We start from the raw sequence: 20,954 nt of genomic DNA on the forward strand, positions 1-20,954 counted from the left end.
TGGACACGTGCTGTAAGGCTGTGACAGCCCTGTGTCAGACCCCAGTCCTCTGGTGGATCTGCCCGCACAGCTCCCCATGCAGATCACTGGGCAGGAAGGCACCATAAGGAGCACTAATGTTTCCACGGTTTAGTATATTCCCAGGGGATGCTGACTGACTTTGGGACTAATTCAGGTGTCCATCTACTCAGTTACCAGCTCCCATCTCATCCTTCAAGAGCAATCTATCCTTCGCAAATTCAGCCTTCCACGGCTTATCTAATCACAGCACAAGATGTTTACCAGAAAACTCCACTTTGAATTGGTGCCACAAAACGAATTAAACTCAAAGAAGCAGAAAAAAAACCCACTAGTAATAAGAAACACTGATCATCAAATGAATAGTGATTCTTTGGATTAACATTAAGACCCATTTATTCAGGCTTTTTTGCAGGGTGCACAATTCAACGCAGTTACGTATACACAGTGTGCACATCCTAATAGCGTACAAAAAGGCAAGTGGCAACAGGTGCTTACATTGGAAATGTATGTACAGACATATTAAATTGGGAGTTTTACATTAGAAAATTATCTGACGCTACTCACGTATCATCAAGGCTATTAGAAATTGTGTAGAAAACCAATAAAACTTGGAAAGTATCTCCTCTCATTTCCCTTTATCCCAGCCGGGTATAGAGTCAGGCTTCCCACACTACATCACCTGTGGGCAAAGCCTACAAGATCCCCGAGCACTTTGAAGGGTCACGTCACCGTTCGCTCTAACACATTCCATTACATGTTAAAGATTAACATATTAGTATTATTTCCTGTTTTTCTGGGGAGAACAACAGCTCATATACTTCAAAAAGCTACTTTTCTCCTGGGAAAAGACAACAAAGGAAAGATTTAGAGAGACCATGAGAGAACCGAACATTAATGAAGTGTTGTAACGGCACTTCCTGGTCCTTCCAGAAAACTCTTCGCGGACCAGGCAGCGCCTAATTTAAAGTGCTGTAAACTGTCCAGATTTACAGAAGCGCAATGGCAGGCCTTGGCAGACCCCAGGTCTTCTGCTGAGCTTTACCTTGTTCCTATCCTAAGGGCTGCAAGAGATCGTACTTTTGTAACCTGCACAAAAAGACACAGAGAGATCAAGCAGATTTAGCAAAAGGATACTCAACAAAAGCAAGAAACAGAATAATGCAGCAACATCACAAGAGCCATACTTCACTCTCTGCAACTACTCTGAAAAGTATCACGTTCCTGAATTTAATTTCCAACCGAACTTTGTTTCGGAGGTCAGCAGAATGAGGGAGCACCAGAAAAGAATGGTTTAAGAAACACGTGGTTCTTGTGGCCGAGGCCCCCAAGGACACCCAGAACCCAACTTCGCTGACTTCCAGCTTGAAGAGCAGGTCCAGCTCTCTTTAACTGCTCCTCTATGTCAGATTCTTGTACATAACAGTACAGTTTTGATGGCAAACTTTAGCATTATGAAGAACCTAACCTAAAATCCACCCAGGGAGTAGTTTTAAAGGGCTAATTCACTAATGCAGAGGACACAAACCACAGCTGAGTGCAACATAAGTAAGACTGTGTTAAAACTGCTCCCAAAGGTGGCTGAAACAAGATGCCTTGTACGTAAATGCACCAAAAATAGGACATATTTGTAGAACGTTCAATCACAGCCAATATGATTTCAGACACTGTTTTAGCACAGCACACGTGTCGTTTGCTCTATAGGCTCTGAGGCTTATTCAGTTTGCTGGCTTGCACGAGCCTTCTGGAGAAAAGGTGGGGACAGCATAAAGAATCTCTCTCAAATTTTTTTCTCTCCTGAAGTTTAAAGTTCTTTGGTAGAAATCTTTACAATGAGTCAAAAATTACTTGAGTGAAGATACATTTCAAAAACGTATATTTTCCATGTTGATTTTTATGAAAACTCATTGTTGAAGTGGCTTGAAAATGTTTTGTTTTCAGAGAGTAACTTCCTTAAATATATTATATTGTGAATCGGCCAAGAGTAATCTGTATTTTAAATTCAGCCTTCCTACAGTGTGAACCTCTCATCCTGATTGTTTTAGAGAAACACTTGAGCTATAACTATAAACAAATCAGAATTTTATTCAAAAGGAATCAGGAAAAATACTTAATTACCAGTTTGTCATTCAATAAGCATAGAGAATGAGTTGATATTCAAAAGTAAGAAACCCTCAATGGCACTTTTCCATGTTTACGAGTGCAGCCACAGCACAGGACACGTCGGAACGTCACATCCATTTCATACCACAGCCTGTTTCCCACACAATTCATTTTCTGGCACAGAAAGCCAGTGGGAACTCCCAGGGCTTCAGCATAAGCAAATAAGATGTGCGGTTAAGATTTAGAAGCACTAAAATCACTCCGGTGTTTCCAAAGTGTAATAGCAATTCCTGGCTGGGGGTGGGGAGGAGAAACTGTTCTGGCAGCCAGTGGAACTGTGGAGTGCGAAGGTACCAGTGACACCAGTGACGCGCTTCCCAGTACTAAGAGACCCCCAAACACAACTGGCTTGTGCAGGAGGATAAAAACAAACATGCAGGTAAACAGACTCAATTTGGTATGCAGGGCAAAACTGAACCATACTCACTCTGCATGCTGCAACATTCTTAAAACAATTCTGTAAACACAGCTTTAAAAAGCTTGAATTTTAAAACTATTCAGGATTGAAGTTTATATAAAAAAATAAGTTGCAACTTGTGTATTTCACCTTAATAGAGGCATTAATGCCACATACTGTATTAGTAATCTACAGCCCAAGCATGCGATATACACATTTCTGTATATACACAGCGCTCAGCTAAATATAAAGCGAACTATGCTACCTTTCCCTCAGAAAATAGTTTCATCCATTAAGTTGCAGATTGCAAATTTAGTTGAAGTGTCATAGGCAAAAAACAGTTATACAAAATCACTGGGGAGGAAAAAGGCATTTCTACTCTTAAATTGATAGAATAAGACACAACAGAAGTAATTAAAGGAAAAAAGACTGAAGAAATAGCCCATATTCTCTTCTCCAGTACTCTCTAAAGAATCCAGCAAATGTCAATAAAGAAATAAAAGCCTGGTGAATTTTACCAAAATACTTCGCTACCATAAATACAGTTTGAGAAAAAGTCTACCTTGTCATATGTAACTGCCTGCCTTGTGTTTTCACCCCATAGCCTAAGTAGTCAGTATTTCTTTCAGTAAGTCTTAAGGCTCCAACTTTTTTCCCCCATGTTTTTTAAACTAATAATTATGCAACATCTTCCTTCCCTGTCTTTATTTGCATTCTCATACTGAAACAAAGTTATTTAATTGCATTAAAACTCTCAACGCTCTAAACTGAAATCTGATCTTCAGATGAAATAAATAGCATGACATATGAGCAAGGACAAAAAAAAAAAAGCAACAGCAGTAAAGCAAGGAGAGGAATCAGAACCGGTTCGAAGATTGGGAGAAACACGCATGAAAAGGGCCACCCAAACCATGTAGAAGCCACTGCTAGAAAGAAGGTTCTCCAAAATTTATTGTCATGGCCCCATATAAAAATGAGCAGAGACAAGTAAGAGATCTTCTCTCCAAACACCAGACGCTGCTGCTTGAAGTCAGCGTAGACAGATGGACAACTCCTCAGAGACACCTGCTTTTACCAGGGGACCTGCAGATGAGGGTTGAAGCCAGACAGGAACATAACCATAACTCTTTTAAATAAAGTCCGCAGGAAAAAGTCAACTATTTCATTTTTTTTTTTTCCCTTTTTCATGTTTTTACATCCAGGACAGCTGTAGTGCAGAAAAGCAAAGTCATAGCACCCCGCACTCTTACCCAGCTGCTCTGTGGCCTGAGTGGGCACAAGCACCCTGTCCCAGCACAGTCCAGACAGACGGACAAGCGACACAACCACAGCACAGAACTTCTCCACATGCTCCCTTGTGTGCATGACTAGGCCTGGGCTCAAAGTTGAACTGCATGGGTATAACCACTGTGATTCAGATCTTCCCTGGTTTTCTATGTGCATTAACATACTTGTTCTGCTATCTGCAATTATTAATTTGTTATTAGTCAGTTATTTCTTCTATAAAGCAGCATATACCATGCATGCCTGATAAGAGAACATGTAGCCAAAATGAATCAGACACTGTTGCAAGAGTAGTGGTAATATTCTAAATTTAAACATGACAAGTTAGCTGGTGCTGTTGAAAACACGACTACAAAATCTCAAATGCAAAAGAAGAAAGAGGAAGAGCTGCGTTTTCTAATAATAAAGAGAAGTACAACTGGCACCGAGCAGAAACAGATGCCTGAAACACTGTTCACAAGAGAAGAGATCTAGGAATTCAAAACATGAATTAAACTGAAGAAAAACTATCAAGGGCAGGAAACACAGAGCAGAAGTGTAGGTTAGAGATATGACAGTTTCTTATCACTTTCAGAAACTTTTCTGATGCATGAACAAGTTTGCTGTCCTATCCCAAATCCCTGAACACTGAATCTGCTCACTCAAACGTAAACTAATTTGTTCCCAGCGATAAAGGCAGCGTCAGGACAGACTGATCTGTGTGTTCTGGATGTTACCTACACATTTGCAACTTACGTGGTTGAAGATCGAAGTGCACTTGGCAGAAGAGTGTTCAGCTTCAGCCCCAATGCAAATGAATCTCTCTGGCAATACAACTGCAATTACCATATTCATAGAGATTATCAATTAATTAGAAGTGTTGCTTAAATAAAAGTAAAGCTAGGCTATTCCAACTTATCGATATAGTGGACTTTAACAAAACATTTGACACAGTAGTCAACCATTTACTGGAAGCTCAGTTTAGCAGGACATCATTGAAGTTATAAATTAAGAAGATAAGTACTGTATTCAAGTTTAATGAAGAAACCAAGGGTGAATAAGAAGCGTGAAAGCTGAGGCCACAGGGAGCCGTAGACTTGATACGGGATCCCGCAGAGTTCAGTGCCCGCGGTCGCGGGGCCTGTCGTGTGATTACTGTTTCACACGGGTACACATGGGTGTCGCGTTGCTGGAACAAGCGATGGGGCAGCCAGAGCCGTGTGTGCACACAGCTCTCATCTTGTCAAGCCAGAAATGCTCTAATGCAAGATGATCAGGCTGCAGAGGATGACTTCTGCTGGAATTTAGCAGGCTGTGATACAGAGGCCAGTCTAGGTACACGTGGCCTTAAGAACTCCAAGACCTTTAAGCGCTGGGCAGCAGGCTTTCTAAAAGCCTTCAGCTAAATATTCAGATAATGGCAACTCCTCTTGTGTAAATAATGTAGTTTAAAAGCAAACAAAACAACCAAAAAAACCCCCAGACAACCAAAAATAAAACACCAAACAAGCAAAAAGCAGCAAAGCAACTGTCCTACCTCAGAGCTCGATGTCTTTTCACCTGATCCACTCATCCAGAGCACAAAGAACATTAACTCTTACACTCTCATGCATTAGGAATATTTGCACCAACCAGGCTGCCTCCTTTGATGTGCATTTCCATCTCCCCTCGTTTCTTGTGCTGCCTAAAGCCTTCAGCTGCCAACAGAAACACTCTGACATGTTATTTATAAAAGCCAATACAAACACCTTATGGAATCCCAGCAATTCCAAGTGCTCCATTTCCCTTTGCTAACTTTGCCTTTCCCTAAACTATGAGTGATGTGGGCATAAGCTCTCTCTTCCTGAATATCTAGAATATTGCAGGCACTGCTGCAAATAATGTGGTCTCTTCTTGTGGGAAAAAAAAAGCAAACCAAAAACTTTATCTAACTGTATTCCAAAGGAGCAATTTATCAACTCAGAATCTGTGTAGTAAACACAAGTGATAGACTCCACAAATCAAAACAAGATCAGGTAACTGGCCTATGCCTATAGACCTGGGTCCAGTTCTGTGAAATGAAGAGTGCAACTCCTCCAACAAATTAGTTGTTGAATTTGCTAAACAAATTATCGTTCACACAATGTGACTTTATGGATGCTGCTGTAGTACACTGAAAAGGAGTCCTCAACACAGGTGAATAAATGGGCCAGTTAAGAATTCCAGCTCACCACAAGGTTTTGTGTTTCTACCCCCTTGTAGTCCTCTGCCCTTGCTCTGAGGCCATCACCATCCTGCGCCTGGCAGGTGGCCATGGTGGCATCTCCTGGCCACCCACCCAGCTGACTGGCCAGCACGGCATTTCGGCTGGGCGGCAGGTGACTCTCCATCTCCAGCAACAAACAGCAGAACATGCGCTGAGGGGGTCAAAGAAATGACCACAGTTTGCATGCTGATCTATGGACAATCATCACATGTTCCAGGAAAACCTGATCAGCCAGCCAAGACACATTATGTCATGTGCACGAGACAACGGCTATTAATAAGTGAACTATGCTCTTTTGTAAGGAAGTTTTCCATTTTCTTATGTTGATATTTTTTACCCAGAATGCATCATTACCAACACTAGCATCAACCACCTCATCCTGCTGGGATTTATCTTCTTTGTTAAAACCCAAAACCTCAGTTCTTGAAAAAAAATCTGGTGTCTTGGGGAGAACAAGACATTATCCACATGTGAACAGACATGAAAAATGCTTGCAGGAGATCTGCTTTTCAAAAGCAAAAGGTTTAAGTAATCATTTTAAACTCTGTATTTACTTTGAAAAAAAGATACAAAAACATACTGGAGGTACTTTCTCCTCAGAAGCTTAAAAACATCTAATTCAGAATGAACCTCCTTTTTCCTCGGAGACACTTCAGGAGTTTACTTAACAGCCCTAGAGACGTTTTAAGAAAGAGGCAAAAGCATAACAATGCTTTCCAAACTGGGTTAAAAAGACAGATGTGAATTTTGTTCCATTTTGGACAAAACAAACAGAGTACATGAGAAACATACTCAAAAAGTACAACCACCAGAAAATGTGCATTTTGATGTGCAGAGGGGACTGCTTCAAGAAGATAGAATGTCGTCTTTCCCATCAAGGCACTCTGGGTGATTGTGTTAGTCTGGCCTGCCAACAGTGGCACTATTTTGCACCTTTCTCTCCACCTCAAGAATGTATTTAAAAACAAAACAAACCAACAAAAACAAAACCACAGAACTTTCAGAGCACTTACCTCCCCCTTCAAGCACAATATTCTGATTTTACATACCTATGCAGAAGCTTTCTAACAAATGAGAAACCTAAAATCTAATGCTTCAGCAGGAGGGGCTCCAAGAAGAGAGATGTATAGAACTAGAAATATGCACAGGTAAGAGTATCAAGTACACATTTTAATTCATCACAGCAATTCCACCAGAGTAACAAAAAGGGTCATGTGCTTGTATGGATTGCAAGGCCAAACAAACAATAAAAGACAGAATGAAGAGACCTAATTTATGTGAGAGCTGCTTAGCAGATTAATCTGTTCACCTATTTAGATGGAATTGTTCCTGCTGTCTCCACATGTATTAGACAGCTGAAAAAGCCCATAAACTTGCCGTTACCTAAAGCTTACGGCCATGCATGTGTCTGACAGCACTGTCCACTATAACATGCAGTAGCAAAAAACACATCAAGGTTTCTCAGTGTTTAAGACATTGATCTATTAAACTAAATTTCACTTAACCTGGGGCTAAGATGTGTAGGCAGTGATTGAAAGTTCTTACATTACCCATAGAGCTCTTATGCAGCCAAATTACCCTCTGTTCTCAAGAAAGCCAATTTGCTCTGATGATTCACATCCCGTTTTGAATTGACAATCACCAGTGCTTCCTCCCAACTGTGTGTGGTAAGTTCTCAGGCAGAGCACCATTCTCTAGGCATACAATTTGAAAATACTCTTTTTTAAAAATTTCATTTTGACCAGAGTGTGAAACAAAAGATGATCAAAATTTGTACACTGCTCTGGAAAAAGGCTATTACAGGGCATTTAGCAAAGCAGTCAGAAAAAAGTGTGTTAAATAACAACAATGGACCTCAGAGAAATTAACTGTATCTCTTTATTGTTAACCAATGAATGTTATCCAAAATAGTAGATGTAATTGTAGCTTAATTGTACAACACAAAACATGATGCTAAAGGAAAAAGCATGTGGAAAATTACTTCAACTAATCATTAAATGTATTCTTAGTATTTCCAGACCAGTAAGTGTTCCCAACTGCTGGTGACAGCAGCTATTACCACTTTGTTCATTGTGAAAATCCGTATTACAAATGGTTGTTCCTGGTTGTTTAGATTAAAAAAAAAAAATAATAATAATCACACAGCTTTATAAATGGATCTAATCCATTTAGCCCTACTCTACATACTGTAGATTTATGAACAGCAAACTTTACCAGTATTTTTCCCAACACTGAAACTGATGTATCAGTGTCAGTGCACACTTTGCAGGGAAAAATGACAACTCGCTGGAAGCACGGTATTTCACCTGCTATGGCAAATGGTTCGAATACTTCTGAAATTCACTTAAGTTTCAGTGTATGAAGCCTGACACAAAAACTGTTCTTACAACACACTGCAAGTAGAAACACCAACTTCCACCAAGCAGCGTTTTGAAGCATGTGCACACCATCTGCACATCAGTCTTCAAGGTCAACCAGATATGTTTAGCCCCGCAAACCAAAAATATATTAACGTATCTTTAATTTTCACGATGTCACCCCACATAGCCAACCTTTAACTCCGCAAAAAAAAAAAAAAAAAGGAAAAAAGCCTTAGTTGGACTGTTCATAAGAAATTTCAACTTATTGTGCATGAAAAAAATGTTTAATAAAATGGCAAATTTTAATAGGTAAGTGTAAATTTGTGAGTGCATAATATCAAACAGAAAAGAGCTGAACCATCCTCAGAGAAAGCAGGGTTCTTCCACTGTAGATATTTACTAAGGTACTATAACAGAAGGAATAACTTCACAGTTAAGTTCAATTTCTAAGCAAATTTCTCAAAAAAGCAGGTCTCCTTTTTCAGACAGAAAGGACATAATAACAATGATCTGACATCAGATATGACGATTACAATACTGGCTTCACTGAAAACTGAAGCTACAAACATTTATACTCCAATTCTCAGAACTTTCATTTTGTATTTGGAAACCCAAACCCAAACTAACTCACAAGCACACTCTACACCCCTCCCAGGAGATGGTATACCAGTGACAGGTACATCTTTAAAACACAGAAGATGATTTTACAATTTAAACTCAGACAGCAGACAGTATTTAGCACTATAAATCTATCTTAAAGTAAAACAAAACCCTAGGAGTAAGGGCTCCTAGCATTCTGTGGTAATCAGTGTGGAGTGACAGTCAATTTAAACAGCTTTCTTCATGGTGTTTGAAGGACCAGTCATCATGTATATAGTAGTGAGGTAGGATACTGTCCCCTCCCTGGGACTGATGTTTTCATATGCTCCCTTGCCAGAAAGGTCCAGATCTCCCTACTGCAAATAAAATAATTACAAGCAAATAGCACATGAAGCTTTGTTTTTTTTTTTTTTTTTAACTTTGCTGCATTAGAACATTTTGCGCATCTAAAAGAATGACCTAGGAAAAGCAATATTTATTGAAGCCTGCCAGCAGCCACTTGCTGCCCACAGGTAGCGTTCCATTTAAAAATACTTCCTGGAACTACCACCTGCCATCCAGACCTTTGTGAACAGGTAGGCAAAGAAAACCATCAATGATGACAGGACATGAAACACCAAAGAATTTCACTTGGGAGGAAAAAAAATGAAACTGGAAGTCAGCAATTTCAAACTCTTCATGGTATAGCTACATTGAAAAATGTAATTTCAAAATTGATACTGAAATAGAACCCATCCAGTTTAGGTTCAGTTCCCTTCTTTCTATTTCTTAATGTTTCAGCAATACATACACTTGTCAGTCATTATATATTTCACATCAGTTTCCAAAGAAAAAACAATATGAAACAACAAAACTGAAAACATGACGGGAAAAAAAATGCTATAATTCTCCATACCCTCCCCCTCCCTGCAAAAAGCTGGCAGACTGCCTTACTGTTGTTTAGATTCCCCTAAATTTGTCCTGTAGCCACTGTAGTCAAACTGGTATTAAGTGCTTTGGCAAAGTGGGGTGCAATCCATCAAATCTGCAAAGGCCTGCTTTTTTCTCTGTTGGTGGTTCAGCTTTACGAGGAACATACATGCAAAAATAACAGCTCTCACATTGCTTCAAACTCATCAATACGCTGCTTTGTATTGCCTTGTCGGATTTGTCGAAGAGTCTTGTACTTATCACGGCCTGCTTTAACATTCTCAGCATGAAGGACATCGTTTTGTGTTTTCTTGGTTTCATCTCTGGCTTGAGCCAACTCAGAACTTAAAGCCTGTTGAATAAAATATTTGTATTTAAGTGCTTTGACTAATCTTTTAATGATCCTGGAATTTCTAGTAACAACTATTCTGTGACTTGGATAAGGATTTATCTTGAACGCCAACCTAGGAAATACTGGTTGTGCTGTTCAGTAACCCAAGTTGTGAGGTCTATCAGAAAGACTGCTGAGGGAAGAAGTAGGAGAGCACAGGATTCTTCCTTTACATAAGTATGGGCAAGCTTAAAAAAAAAAAGCCCTCATACTGTAACATCCAAGAAAAAAGGGACCAGCACGATAAAGCAGAATGACCTTATCTTTCCATTTCTGCTTGACCGAAGACAGTTCTTGTTTATCTCCCTGATCCTGCCCAGCGATTGGCCAAGCAGAAAGGATATTGCACATATGTGCTACTAAGATACTGCTGCCAGAAAAAGAAGCAGCTTTCCATTTCTTTTATTTCCTCCCCAAGAAGGCATTTCATAACAACCAAAGGGTTACCAGTGACATAGCTTATTATACTTTGAGGGGTAAAAGCAGTCTAGGAGAAAATGCTCCATTTCAGGGAAGTGAGATTAAACCAAAATGGGCATAATTTAGTTTTTGCATTTACGACATTTGTAAATGACTGCAAATAGACACAAATACTATCAAGCAAGCATCTGTTCATACCACTTAATGAATTTCAGTATTGAGAAAGGAAAGCATTACGTTTTAATTATATAATGTCCAGGACACTGAATGTTATTAGAAATGTTTACTGGCCAATGCAACAACATACCGATACTTTCAAGCTATAAAGCACAATCTTACATCCAATCTATCTATTCCACTTCTGAAACACTACTAACAATATTGGTTGGTAAATTAGTAATTAACCTAGTAAATGACAAAAAGGCTGTTTCCTTCGCACACCATAATTTAAATTAGATTTTTGACAAATAAAGAATGAAAACGCAAAGCCTGACTTATGTTGATACAGCTAAGAATCTTCATTACCTGGAGCTGTTTCTTAACACGTTCATTTTTCTGTGTTTCTGTTACCCGCTCTTCTTCACTCCTGTGATTCATGACACCATCAGAAGACAGTTCTGCACTGGCTTCAGCATTGTTCTCATCATGTTCATCGTGTTCATTCTCTGTTGGAGGAATAACTGGTGGGGGAGGAGGTGGAGGAGGAGCAGACATCACAGATTTCAGTTCTTCTTTGGTCTTTTCCAAGTCCTCTTGGGCTGCAAAAGCCTGAATATAGCAAACATTACTTAGCATCTTTTAAAATTATTTATGAATAGTGAGAAAAATTTAAAAAAATATTTGAAGTGTTTTCAGACATATGGAAGCTATCCTTTATAAATGACACGACTAGCTTAGGCACTGGAAACTGTAAAATAGGAAAAAAGAGTAAAAAAGATGACTCTAAACCAGCTGTACCAGAGCCTGGCTATTTCCAGCAGCAGACAAGAATGAGAGAACAGATACTAATTGCTTTCCAACTTTCCTAAGCCACCTGAAATTTGAGGCTCAGGTACTTCCTAAATTAAAGGTGATGTCTTCCATTTTCGTATTCAACCAGAACTTAAAATAATTTGTTGAATTACTTTTTGAACCTGTACACACAATTAATATTCACATCCCATACCTCATTGAGGAAATACTATTTCGCTTTAAACTATTGTCTAGTTGCATTTGATGTGCCTTTGTTATTGTTCTGGTTCATCTTTTCACCACCACTCATGATTTTATGTATCAGGTGTTTTCTTATCCAACACAAAGTTCCAATCTGTTTTATCACCATCCGTAGGGAAGCCGTTTCAAATCTTTTACCATACCTTTGTGATGAGAACTTCCCCCCCTCATGACTATTTAATATTAAGAAATGAGCTAAATAGAAGCATAGGCTGGCTTCAGGAGGCTGGAGAACAAAAATCTTTAAGAGAGGCTTTCCTGAAGCCTAAGGAGAGAGATTCGATCCCATGGACTTCCAGTGGGATTTCCGCACTCATCTCCCTTAGTTTCTTTGAAGTTCAGACTTCACACAGCATGAGCTCATTACTTTGTGCTGCCATTCTGAGGCTTCCTCTTCTTTCTTTTTCTTGGCCTCCTCTAGAAGTGCAATCTTGGCAGTGAATTCAGCAAGTTCTGCCGCCTGAAACAAACACAAAAGGAAGCAGAAGCTTTAATTTGGTATCATTTTGGCTCTGCAGTGGAAGAAAGCAGAGCCTTTGCTGTGATCTGACTTGATAAGAGTTCATCCATGATTTCTCTGCTAAATATAGACATTTTAAGCATAGACAGGAATAAATCAGTACTCTTGCCTGATGGAAATAAGTCCAGAAAAACAATATTTATCTTCCGCATTTCCAAAGCTTGCTGGGAAAGAGCAAGCTGTAGTTACAAATTAGCATTTGGGGCTGTTTCAGTTTAATACTACTTTAATGGTTTCACCAGTAAGATTATGATTCTGGATCATAATCTCAGTACTGTTAAGGTAAATCTTGCCAGAGTTGTGTGGTAAGTTTACAGAAGATCAAAAGCTGCTTTATAGTTCAGAAATCATTCCTTTACTATTTTCATGTCTTTCTCAGTTATTATGTGCAAATCTTGAATTAGAAGTAGTCAAGCACAGAATGTGAGAAGATAATGTAAATGCTGGAAATGAGGGTAGTAGGGGGGAAAAACACAATGAAAATCCCCAAACAAAAACAACCCCACAGTGTCACCAGCTCACCACCACCATGAAGCTTCAAAACAAACCTGCTTCAGAGAACAGGCCTCCCAGTGGACTGTAGAAGGAAGGTACTCATGTTCTCAGCTGGATAAGTCTGACTTTATGAGAAGGTAGCAGGTGTTGTCAGTCTGAAATGTCTACTTCATCATTTAATTTCCTACAGCCCCAGAGTTTTATTTTTTCTTGGAAGTTGTAGTAAATCTAATGTAGCTTTCTAACAACATTTAATGTTCCCACAATCTGTAGTCGTATTTCCCATACTTTTATCTGTGTTTCAACATACTTGTCCATTCGACAAAATGACCAAGAATAAACGCTAAATTTTCAACTATTTTTTCAATATGTTTCAAAATAGGGTTAAGCTTCTTACTAGCTGCTCCTGGTTCTTCATTTGATCAGCTGCCTGCTTGGCTAGAGCAGCTTTAGCTTCTTCAGCTGCTCGACGCTCTTTTTCCAGACGCTCTGCTTCCTCTTTAGCACGTTTTCGTTCCTGATCCAGTTCTAGAGCTCTTCTAGTCTGTTCCTCTAGCTCTGCCAAAAGAAAAGTTTGCAGACCAGACATCACTACCTAACTCTTTCTCATCTGTAACACAGATAACAGCTGTAACATGCTCAAAATAGTGTAACCTAGAAAGCTGACAAAGATTTACAGGGCTGCCTCAAGCCACAGAGAGCTGTTGAGTGTTACCCGAAGCTAGTTTGTTTTTCCCCACAGCCCCTTTAAGCCATACTTTGGAAATATTTCATCTCATCTGACTGTTCTGACAGCCCAGCGTTTCAGAAAATTACCACCTCACTGATAAAACTGAGCAACCCAAATACATGCACATACACCCTCACTTTTACTACTGAGATTTTATATAAATTAAATCATATTCTCTTACAGTAAAAAAGAGCAAAAAAGTCTTTTACTCCATTGAGATGCCTGACAAAGATTCCTTAATAAAGATCCCTTCACTGCAACAGACAATTTAGGCACATGCCTCTACCAAAATGATCTACATCCCATTGGAAGGGTCAGAAAAATTATCCTTAGAACAGGGCCGAAAAGGTACAAAAAGGAAAATTTTAAATCCAGAGAGGGATAATAACTGTCTAGCTGCATGACTGGCAAAACATTGCAATCTAAAGGGCAAAACTCTGATATGAGTGAAACAGGAAGAAACAATAATCTATTAGAAGTACAAGGTACGATACGCACAGGCAAAAATACACTCCTCTGAAGTACAAAATAGAGCAACTATTTTAGAAGTATTTCTGAAGCTCCTTGCTGCTTCTGATGATTAATTTTCCCCTGTTTTTGTCTAGGCATAGCTGCCATAGATTCCTTCACCAGGAAACCTAAACAATTGCTCAGCTATGGAACGATCCATTTGCCCTTTACCATATGCTTTAATAAAAAAAAAAAAAAAAGCATTTCCCCAGGTATGCTGACGTACACTTAATCTTTGCACTTGAAGTTTTAAGTAGGTCTCATGTAATCAATATTCTTCAGTTGGTTTCCCAGGTCTACTACTTCAGTTATAAAATGAAATGAACAGTATGTGGAGTAGTACAAATGCAGTACTTAGAAAATGAAATAAGATGTATAAATATTTAAACACGCTACTCAAACAACATCTTCCCTTGAAGACAGAGAACACTTAACTACCAAGTCAACTACAGAACACAGACACTACTGATACAAATGCTTTTCCATATGCAAACAGAAGGCTAAAAGACCAGCAACATATGAAGGTTATGTATTGTATCAGAAACTAGACTATATTGCTTACAAAAGTGACAAGAAAAACGTACATTATTAAACCTCTAGAATCATGATGATGCTGTTTTGTCTTGGCTAAATAGCTCTCCCTTAAACAAATCCAAGGCACAGATCACGTGCCACCTGTCTGAATGGGTCCAACCTGTTCTGCATTGAAAGACTGAAAAATACGGCGGTAGGCCTAGAGAATAGTGCCAGACACATGCAATTCATTTTCACAGATTTAGTCAGTGATTCTCTCTATCATGTCTGAAGCTGACAGTTATGAACAAAAGAGACAAACAGAACTTTTATGAATGCGAACCAAAACTGAAGCAAAAAAAAAGAACATGGAAGCAAGGACTGGGAGTCAGGGGCTCTACAGGATGGTTCAACACAAAGAACCGCAATTAGTGAAACGACATTTAGTCACTAAAATCTAACAAGATTTTAATTTTAAAATTCTCAGAACTTAGAGGGGAACAGGAAAATGAAGGAACAATGAATTTCCAAACGAAAAGCTGAATTCAACAAAATCCTAGAGAAGTACTTTGAATCTTCCTCTCTAAGCTCCCTGCTCACTCCAGCTCCAGATTTTCAGCACTTTAAGCATTTCATAATTCTTAGTTTGACTGTGTACACATTAATTTCCTTTTTATTAAAGGAAACTTTTGCTGTATTAGAAATTGGGTTTATATTGCAAGTATAGACATGTACACATACACACACACCATCTTTTAACATTGAAAAATAATATACCTTTAAGTTAAATAAAACACTCCAAAACTATTGTTGTTAATAAAATAATTTTAAAACCCCAAACAAAAAAAAAACACAACACAAACCACACACAAACACAAAGAGAATTGTGGAACTGAACTACACGTCATCAGATATAAGAAATACAGGACCAGTAAGCACTCACCTTTCTGAGCTTTCATTGTTTGTTCCTCAATTTGTCTTAAGCGTTCCATTAATTCTTCCTTTTCACGCTCTATTCTTTCCTTTTCCTTTTCTGCTATCTCCCTTTTCTTCTTCTCATTTTCTAATTGTGCCCTGAAAATAATAATAGGGTATTTTTAAACCCTCAGATTAAATTCTACTCTAAGGATTCCAGTAGCCTATTTTTCAGTTTACTCAGATAGCAGAGAAACATGTAATTTTAAATATTTCAAATTCAATCTACAAGAAGAACCAAGCTTCTATTTCAAAATACTGTACAGAAAAACAATTTACGAACAACAATTATTCACAGCCTTGGTTATGGTTCAACCAGGTAAATCCACAATTATACCAGCATTTATACATGGCTGATGTTTCATCTGGGCTAGAAATGGCAACAGTATTTTTAAAATAAACAGTATTTTTTAAGTATACAAAAGGTAAATCATGACATTCTTCACTGAACTTGCTTAAAGTTTCACCTGTAGAGTATAAAAGTCCCTAAGAATCAAGCAACAGAGAGTTAAGACTGTTTCACAAAAATATAATAGGGGCAATGGTACCGCTATTATTACTATGCTGAAAGCTCAAAAAAGATACAGCTTTCTATTAAGTCAGGTGAGCCACGACAACCCACAAACCTGCTTACGTACTACAGAACGAAAAGCAGCTCCCTTTTCTAGAAGCCTAAGATGCCTGATATTCTATGACTCAGTTTTCTTAAAAGGGAAAAAGAATTTTTTTCTGTTTCATAGAAGTTTGTTAATTACCTTTCCAATTGTTTCTGATGTTTCTCCTCTCTAGCCTGGGCCTTCATCTGTTGCACTTCAATTGTATCAGGTTTCCTCCTCCTCATGTACAATTCATGATTTCCCATACACAATGCCAAAATTCGCTTGTTAATTCTCAGGCGGGGTGCATAAAAAACAAAATCCTAGCAAAAATAATTGCAGCATATCCATTAATCTAAAAATACAATTGTGACAAGACTCAAAGCATTACTGCGGTGCTTGCATTTGCTAAATTTAAACTTACGAGTACTTTCACCTTCATCCTCTGAGCAATCCAACACCATAATCTATAAATCTAGTTACTGTCAGGAATTTGCAAGATAATTCAAAATTACACTGGATTCCTCCATGTACAGGTTAGCTAATTTACACAAAAATATGTATTTGAACTTCTAAAAAGGTGAGACTATACTCTATTTCTGAAGAGTTTTGACTCAGAAAATCTCGTTAAATATGTTTCTGTAATAAAAAAAAAAGAACAGAGCAGAGGGATGGCAGAGAATTTAGCCTCTTACACTGTGGTTTTTCAACACACCACAAAATATTAGTTGACTTTAAAAAAAAAAAACAAAAAACAACACACCTTAGAAGTAATAACCAGATGGAAAAGGAAAACAAATATACCATACTTCAACATTTCCTTTTGATTACCAACTATTCTACCAGTAAGAATAATAAATGTCAGAAAATATTTACTCATGCCATCATGCCAGAGCAAGTCCCTGCACACTTAAATCTCTCCATGTGCAAAGGCAAATTATTTTACACGCTACTTACAGGGGCCTTTTTGTCAATTGGCTTTATGACAAATTTTTTGTCATTAAAAGAGATGTTTCTTATTTCACTCCAAGGAAAACCAATCTTGGGTGTCAGCCTTCAAAGATAAAAAGTTGTCATTAGAAGCAGCAAGTATGTACATTTTATGCCCACTAAGTCTCCACACCATTTTCACTAGGTGCAACACAGTTACATTTACGAAATGTAACAATAGTTGAGGCATATTTTGGTACACAATTTTTAACACATTATTCCATCAAATGAATAAATTAAATGGCACTGTAACAGAAGGAATTCAGAAATTTCAGTTTATGACTTATTCTACTATCATTACATAGACACTAAATATCACAACCATGTACTGATTTCTTTATAAGCTATCGATAATTTTATTTTCAGGGAAAAGAATAATTATTTAAACTCCACAAAAAGCTGACATTTCAGAGACAGAAATTAAATTAGCCTTCAGCAATGCTGTACTTCAGTTTAACTCAGATGCAAGATCTGTGTTCTTACATTTCCAAAGTTCATTTCCCTTGTATCTTGAGTAAAATAAACCTCAGAAATCATCACAATGTTATGCACCAACTGCATAATCGTAAATATTTTTCTCCACGAGTACAGAAAGTTTTTTCGATTTGTACTATCTTAATTACAAGCATTAGAACATGTTCCAGTATTTGATTGCTAACTACAGGAGTTAAAGAATACCAAAAATTCATCGATCGTTCAAGCTGATCTGAACATTTTCTGAATATTTCCTTCTTTCAGGAGTTATATTGCCATCTAATGGCAATTATGGCTTACAGAATTTTGTTACAGAGTACATACATTGAAGAACATTTCAGTTCAGTTAATGGCTGTTATCTAGTGTTTGACATACCACATTTAACTTCAAATCACTGTGAAAGGGCTTTTCATATCACATACTACTAACAAATGTTTGGAAAAAACGAGAATAAGTCTGTTCTTCAGTTTTCAGATTTTTAAAATTATGTACGTCTCAGCTTTATTCCTCTTAAAGTAGGACAGAATCTTTGATCTCTATCAGGATCTATCAAGATTAATCTGTTTTCATTGGTATCTAAAAGGTTTCAATTTTAGATACCGAAGTTTTTCATGCTCTAACAGCTCTAATCCTACTCACTGCTCTTACAAAATGTTTCTCATTAAATATTGCTCAACTTCTCGGTGTCCTTATCATCCTGACTGAAGAAAAAGTCTTGAGGGAGTGAAAAGTACACAAAGAAACCATAAAAAGATGGTCTAGCTATCATACTTCCATATTAAGCAACGTAAATTTAAATTAGCACAGAACTGCTCTTCCTTTCCCTTGTTTTGCATTCCTATTTAATCCTTAAAATTCAAATATTCTGTCAGTTAATGTTTCTTCTATCTTTTACATAGATTAGCAGGTCTTCGAGAACCTGTTTTGCTACATGTGATTGAACACACAATAAGGTGGTTTTCATATAATCTCAGATAGGATCTCCTAGGACAGAACTGCAAAATGAGGATCAGCCACTTACTTATCATCATGCTCATAAATATTTAAACCCAAAGCATCAACTCCCAGCCACAACTCAGTTCCTTTTTTATTCTTTATTTCAAAATAGTTGACTCCATACATTTCCAAGTCTTGTGCTATCTTAAGGTACTCCATCATAGAATCTTCCCTGATGAGAGAAAAAAAGGCATAGTGCAGACAAACCAAAAGTACATTGTAAGAGAACTTCAGAATAACTAATTAGTGTAAAATTTAGTTAAGAATTAACTCTCTTCTTTGAAACTGATGTGTATGTTGATTCAGATACTTGTAGAGCTCGACACCCTAATACCCAAGTATAGTTCAGTCACCACTCTTTGTCTTCTCATCCCGTGAGCTAAGGAATAAGTATATTTTAAAGGCAGGCAACTGTGAACAAAGGCAGTTGACAACCTTACCAGAAATCATGTAGGCAAGCTAATAAACTAACTGGAAACTCAACCCTCAGCAAAACTTTTACAGAAACACTTGATAACTGCCTACCCTGGTGAGAATAAAATAAAGCCGTTTCCAAACAAATATAACGTCTCCCAAAATACATAACAAAAACCTTAGAGGTCTTAGAACATTTTTAAAATAAGTACCTTAACATTCCCCTGTGCTCTTCATGCCAATTCTGTATTCTTTCTTCCCACTGTTCTTTTGTCAGTTTGTGCTGTTCTAACACACTGTGAATAGAAGTTGTTGCCATTATATGACACTGACAACCAATTTAATATCTTACAGTTATAAAAATAAGTTCAGTTATACAGCAAAACATATGCTTTAATCAAATAAACAAATATGACTTTGTAACACTGGTCATCTTGTTAACTCAAACAGACACAGAAGTTTTGTATTTCAACAAATACACTTTTAAAATAGCATGAAGTCACTTCTTTTTTCATGTTATTCTATGCTCTTTGTAATATAAAAGTCACACCATGGCATATCTTAACTTCTAGTAAAGTTATAAAATGTAATGTTTGGAACACAATAAAATGCACACCTATAAAATCCTCATATGACAATGCTGCACATTAATCTCTAGGTATGCACAGATATACTCAAGCTTTCATTCTGCTGTTGTTCGATGGCAAAAGTAACACATGATGACAAGTTAGCACACTAGTTTGTTGGGGTTTTGTTTTGGTTTTTTTTTAATAAATAAAATCAGTAGTGAAGCAGTTTGAGAAAATTATTTGAGGTTTATGTACAGCTGGTTGCAATGGTGGAATTCCGTTTTGACCTAACAGAACTTTGAATATAGTACTGCAGTAAGAAATCAAATGCATTTGATAACTTTATTATGTTTTTATTCCATGTGCCTAGCATTACAACCACTCCTAGAGAAATATTTTATAGAACAATGTAAAAAAAAATAGATTGCAAAATAATCATACTAAACAAGTCAAAACAGTTTCCTTTCTCTTTACTTGGGAAAGTAAGGATTTATTACTTTTCCCTACATTTTTAGCAAAGTACAATAAAGAATAGATTGGGTGATGCAGAAGATACTAATGAATGTTTATTCTGTTATAGGATTTTCACGTCACTTGCTTTACCACTCTACCCCATATCTAGTGAAGTGCACTTTCCAGTGGGAGTCATATCACAGTTTTTTATGTGCTTGCTGTGAATTCTTAACATCAGGCTTTCCTACCGAAAACTGACGCAGAAATTTTAGTTTTTGCACCTGCACAAAGCTGATATGTTCACAGCTAAATGATACAAGAAACATGCAATGACAGGAGATTATTTTTTTTTCCCCTCATCTTTAGCCTTGAATAAAATTTACAGAAGCCTGCTGCTGAACACACAAAGCAGAACAGCCCGCTTTGGTTGTAATAATCTAGAAGTATCCTGGCAATCATTTCAAGTTTCTATTACATAGAAAATAATTCCAAATCTTATAGGACAATTTTAATTTAATAAAGAAGTTCCATAATTAAACCAGGCCTGATATTTACATTGTGAGCTGCTTCCCACTATTATTTCTTCTCCTTCCTCCAGCAAATATTCACAACATGTTCAAAAGCTTTAATAGCAGTATAACTTTTTTTTTTTTGATTCTTAGCTCTAAAAGACAAAACTGGATATTGTAAAATACACAGTCCTAGGATCATGGCACACAAGTGCCCATCTGAAAATAAAA

General features: G+C 37.5%; 1 protein-coding gene across 1 annotated transcript in view; it reads right to left on the minus strand.

Annotated features, from left to right (window-relative positions):
* Nucleotides 1-7,950: 7,950 nt before the first annotated feature.
* RDX (radixin) overlaps nt 7,951-20,954 on the minus strand; it is a 40,454-nt gene continuing 27,450 nt past the window's right edge. The window contains exons 6-14 of the mRNA XM_065831376.2: nt 19,405-19,488; nt 18,804-18,950; nt 17,275-17,371; nt 16,477-16,640; nt 15,690-15,820; nt 13,391-13,551; nt 12,346-12,438; nt 11,292-11,534; nt 7,951-10,307 (exon numbers count right to left, since the gene is read on the minus strand). Of these exons, the coding sequence (XP_065687448.1) occupies nt 10,143-10,307; nt 11,292-11,534; nt 12,346-12,438; nt 13,391-13,551; nt 15,690-15,820; nt 16,477-16,640; nt 17,275-17,371; nt 18,804-18,950; nt 19,405-19,488 (1,285 nt within the window). The 3' untranslated portion in view covers nt 7,951-10,142. The remainder of the gene's footprint in view (nt 10,308-11,291; nt 11,535-12,345; nt 12,439-13,390; nt 13,552-15,689; nt 15,821-16,476; nt 16,641-17,274; nt 17,372-18,803; nt 18,951-19,404; nt 19,489-20,954) is intronic.

Source organism: Patagioenas fasciata, chromosome 1 (genome assembly GCF_037038585.1).
Source record: "Patagioenas fasciata isolate bPatFas1 chromosome 1, bPatFas1.hap1, whole genome shotgun sequence".
Lineage (NCBI taxonomy): Eukaryota > Metazoa > Chordata > Aves > Columbiformes > Columbidae > Patagioenas > Patagioenas fasciata.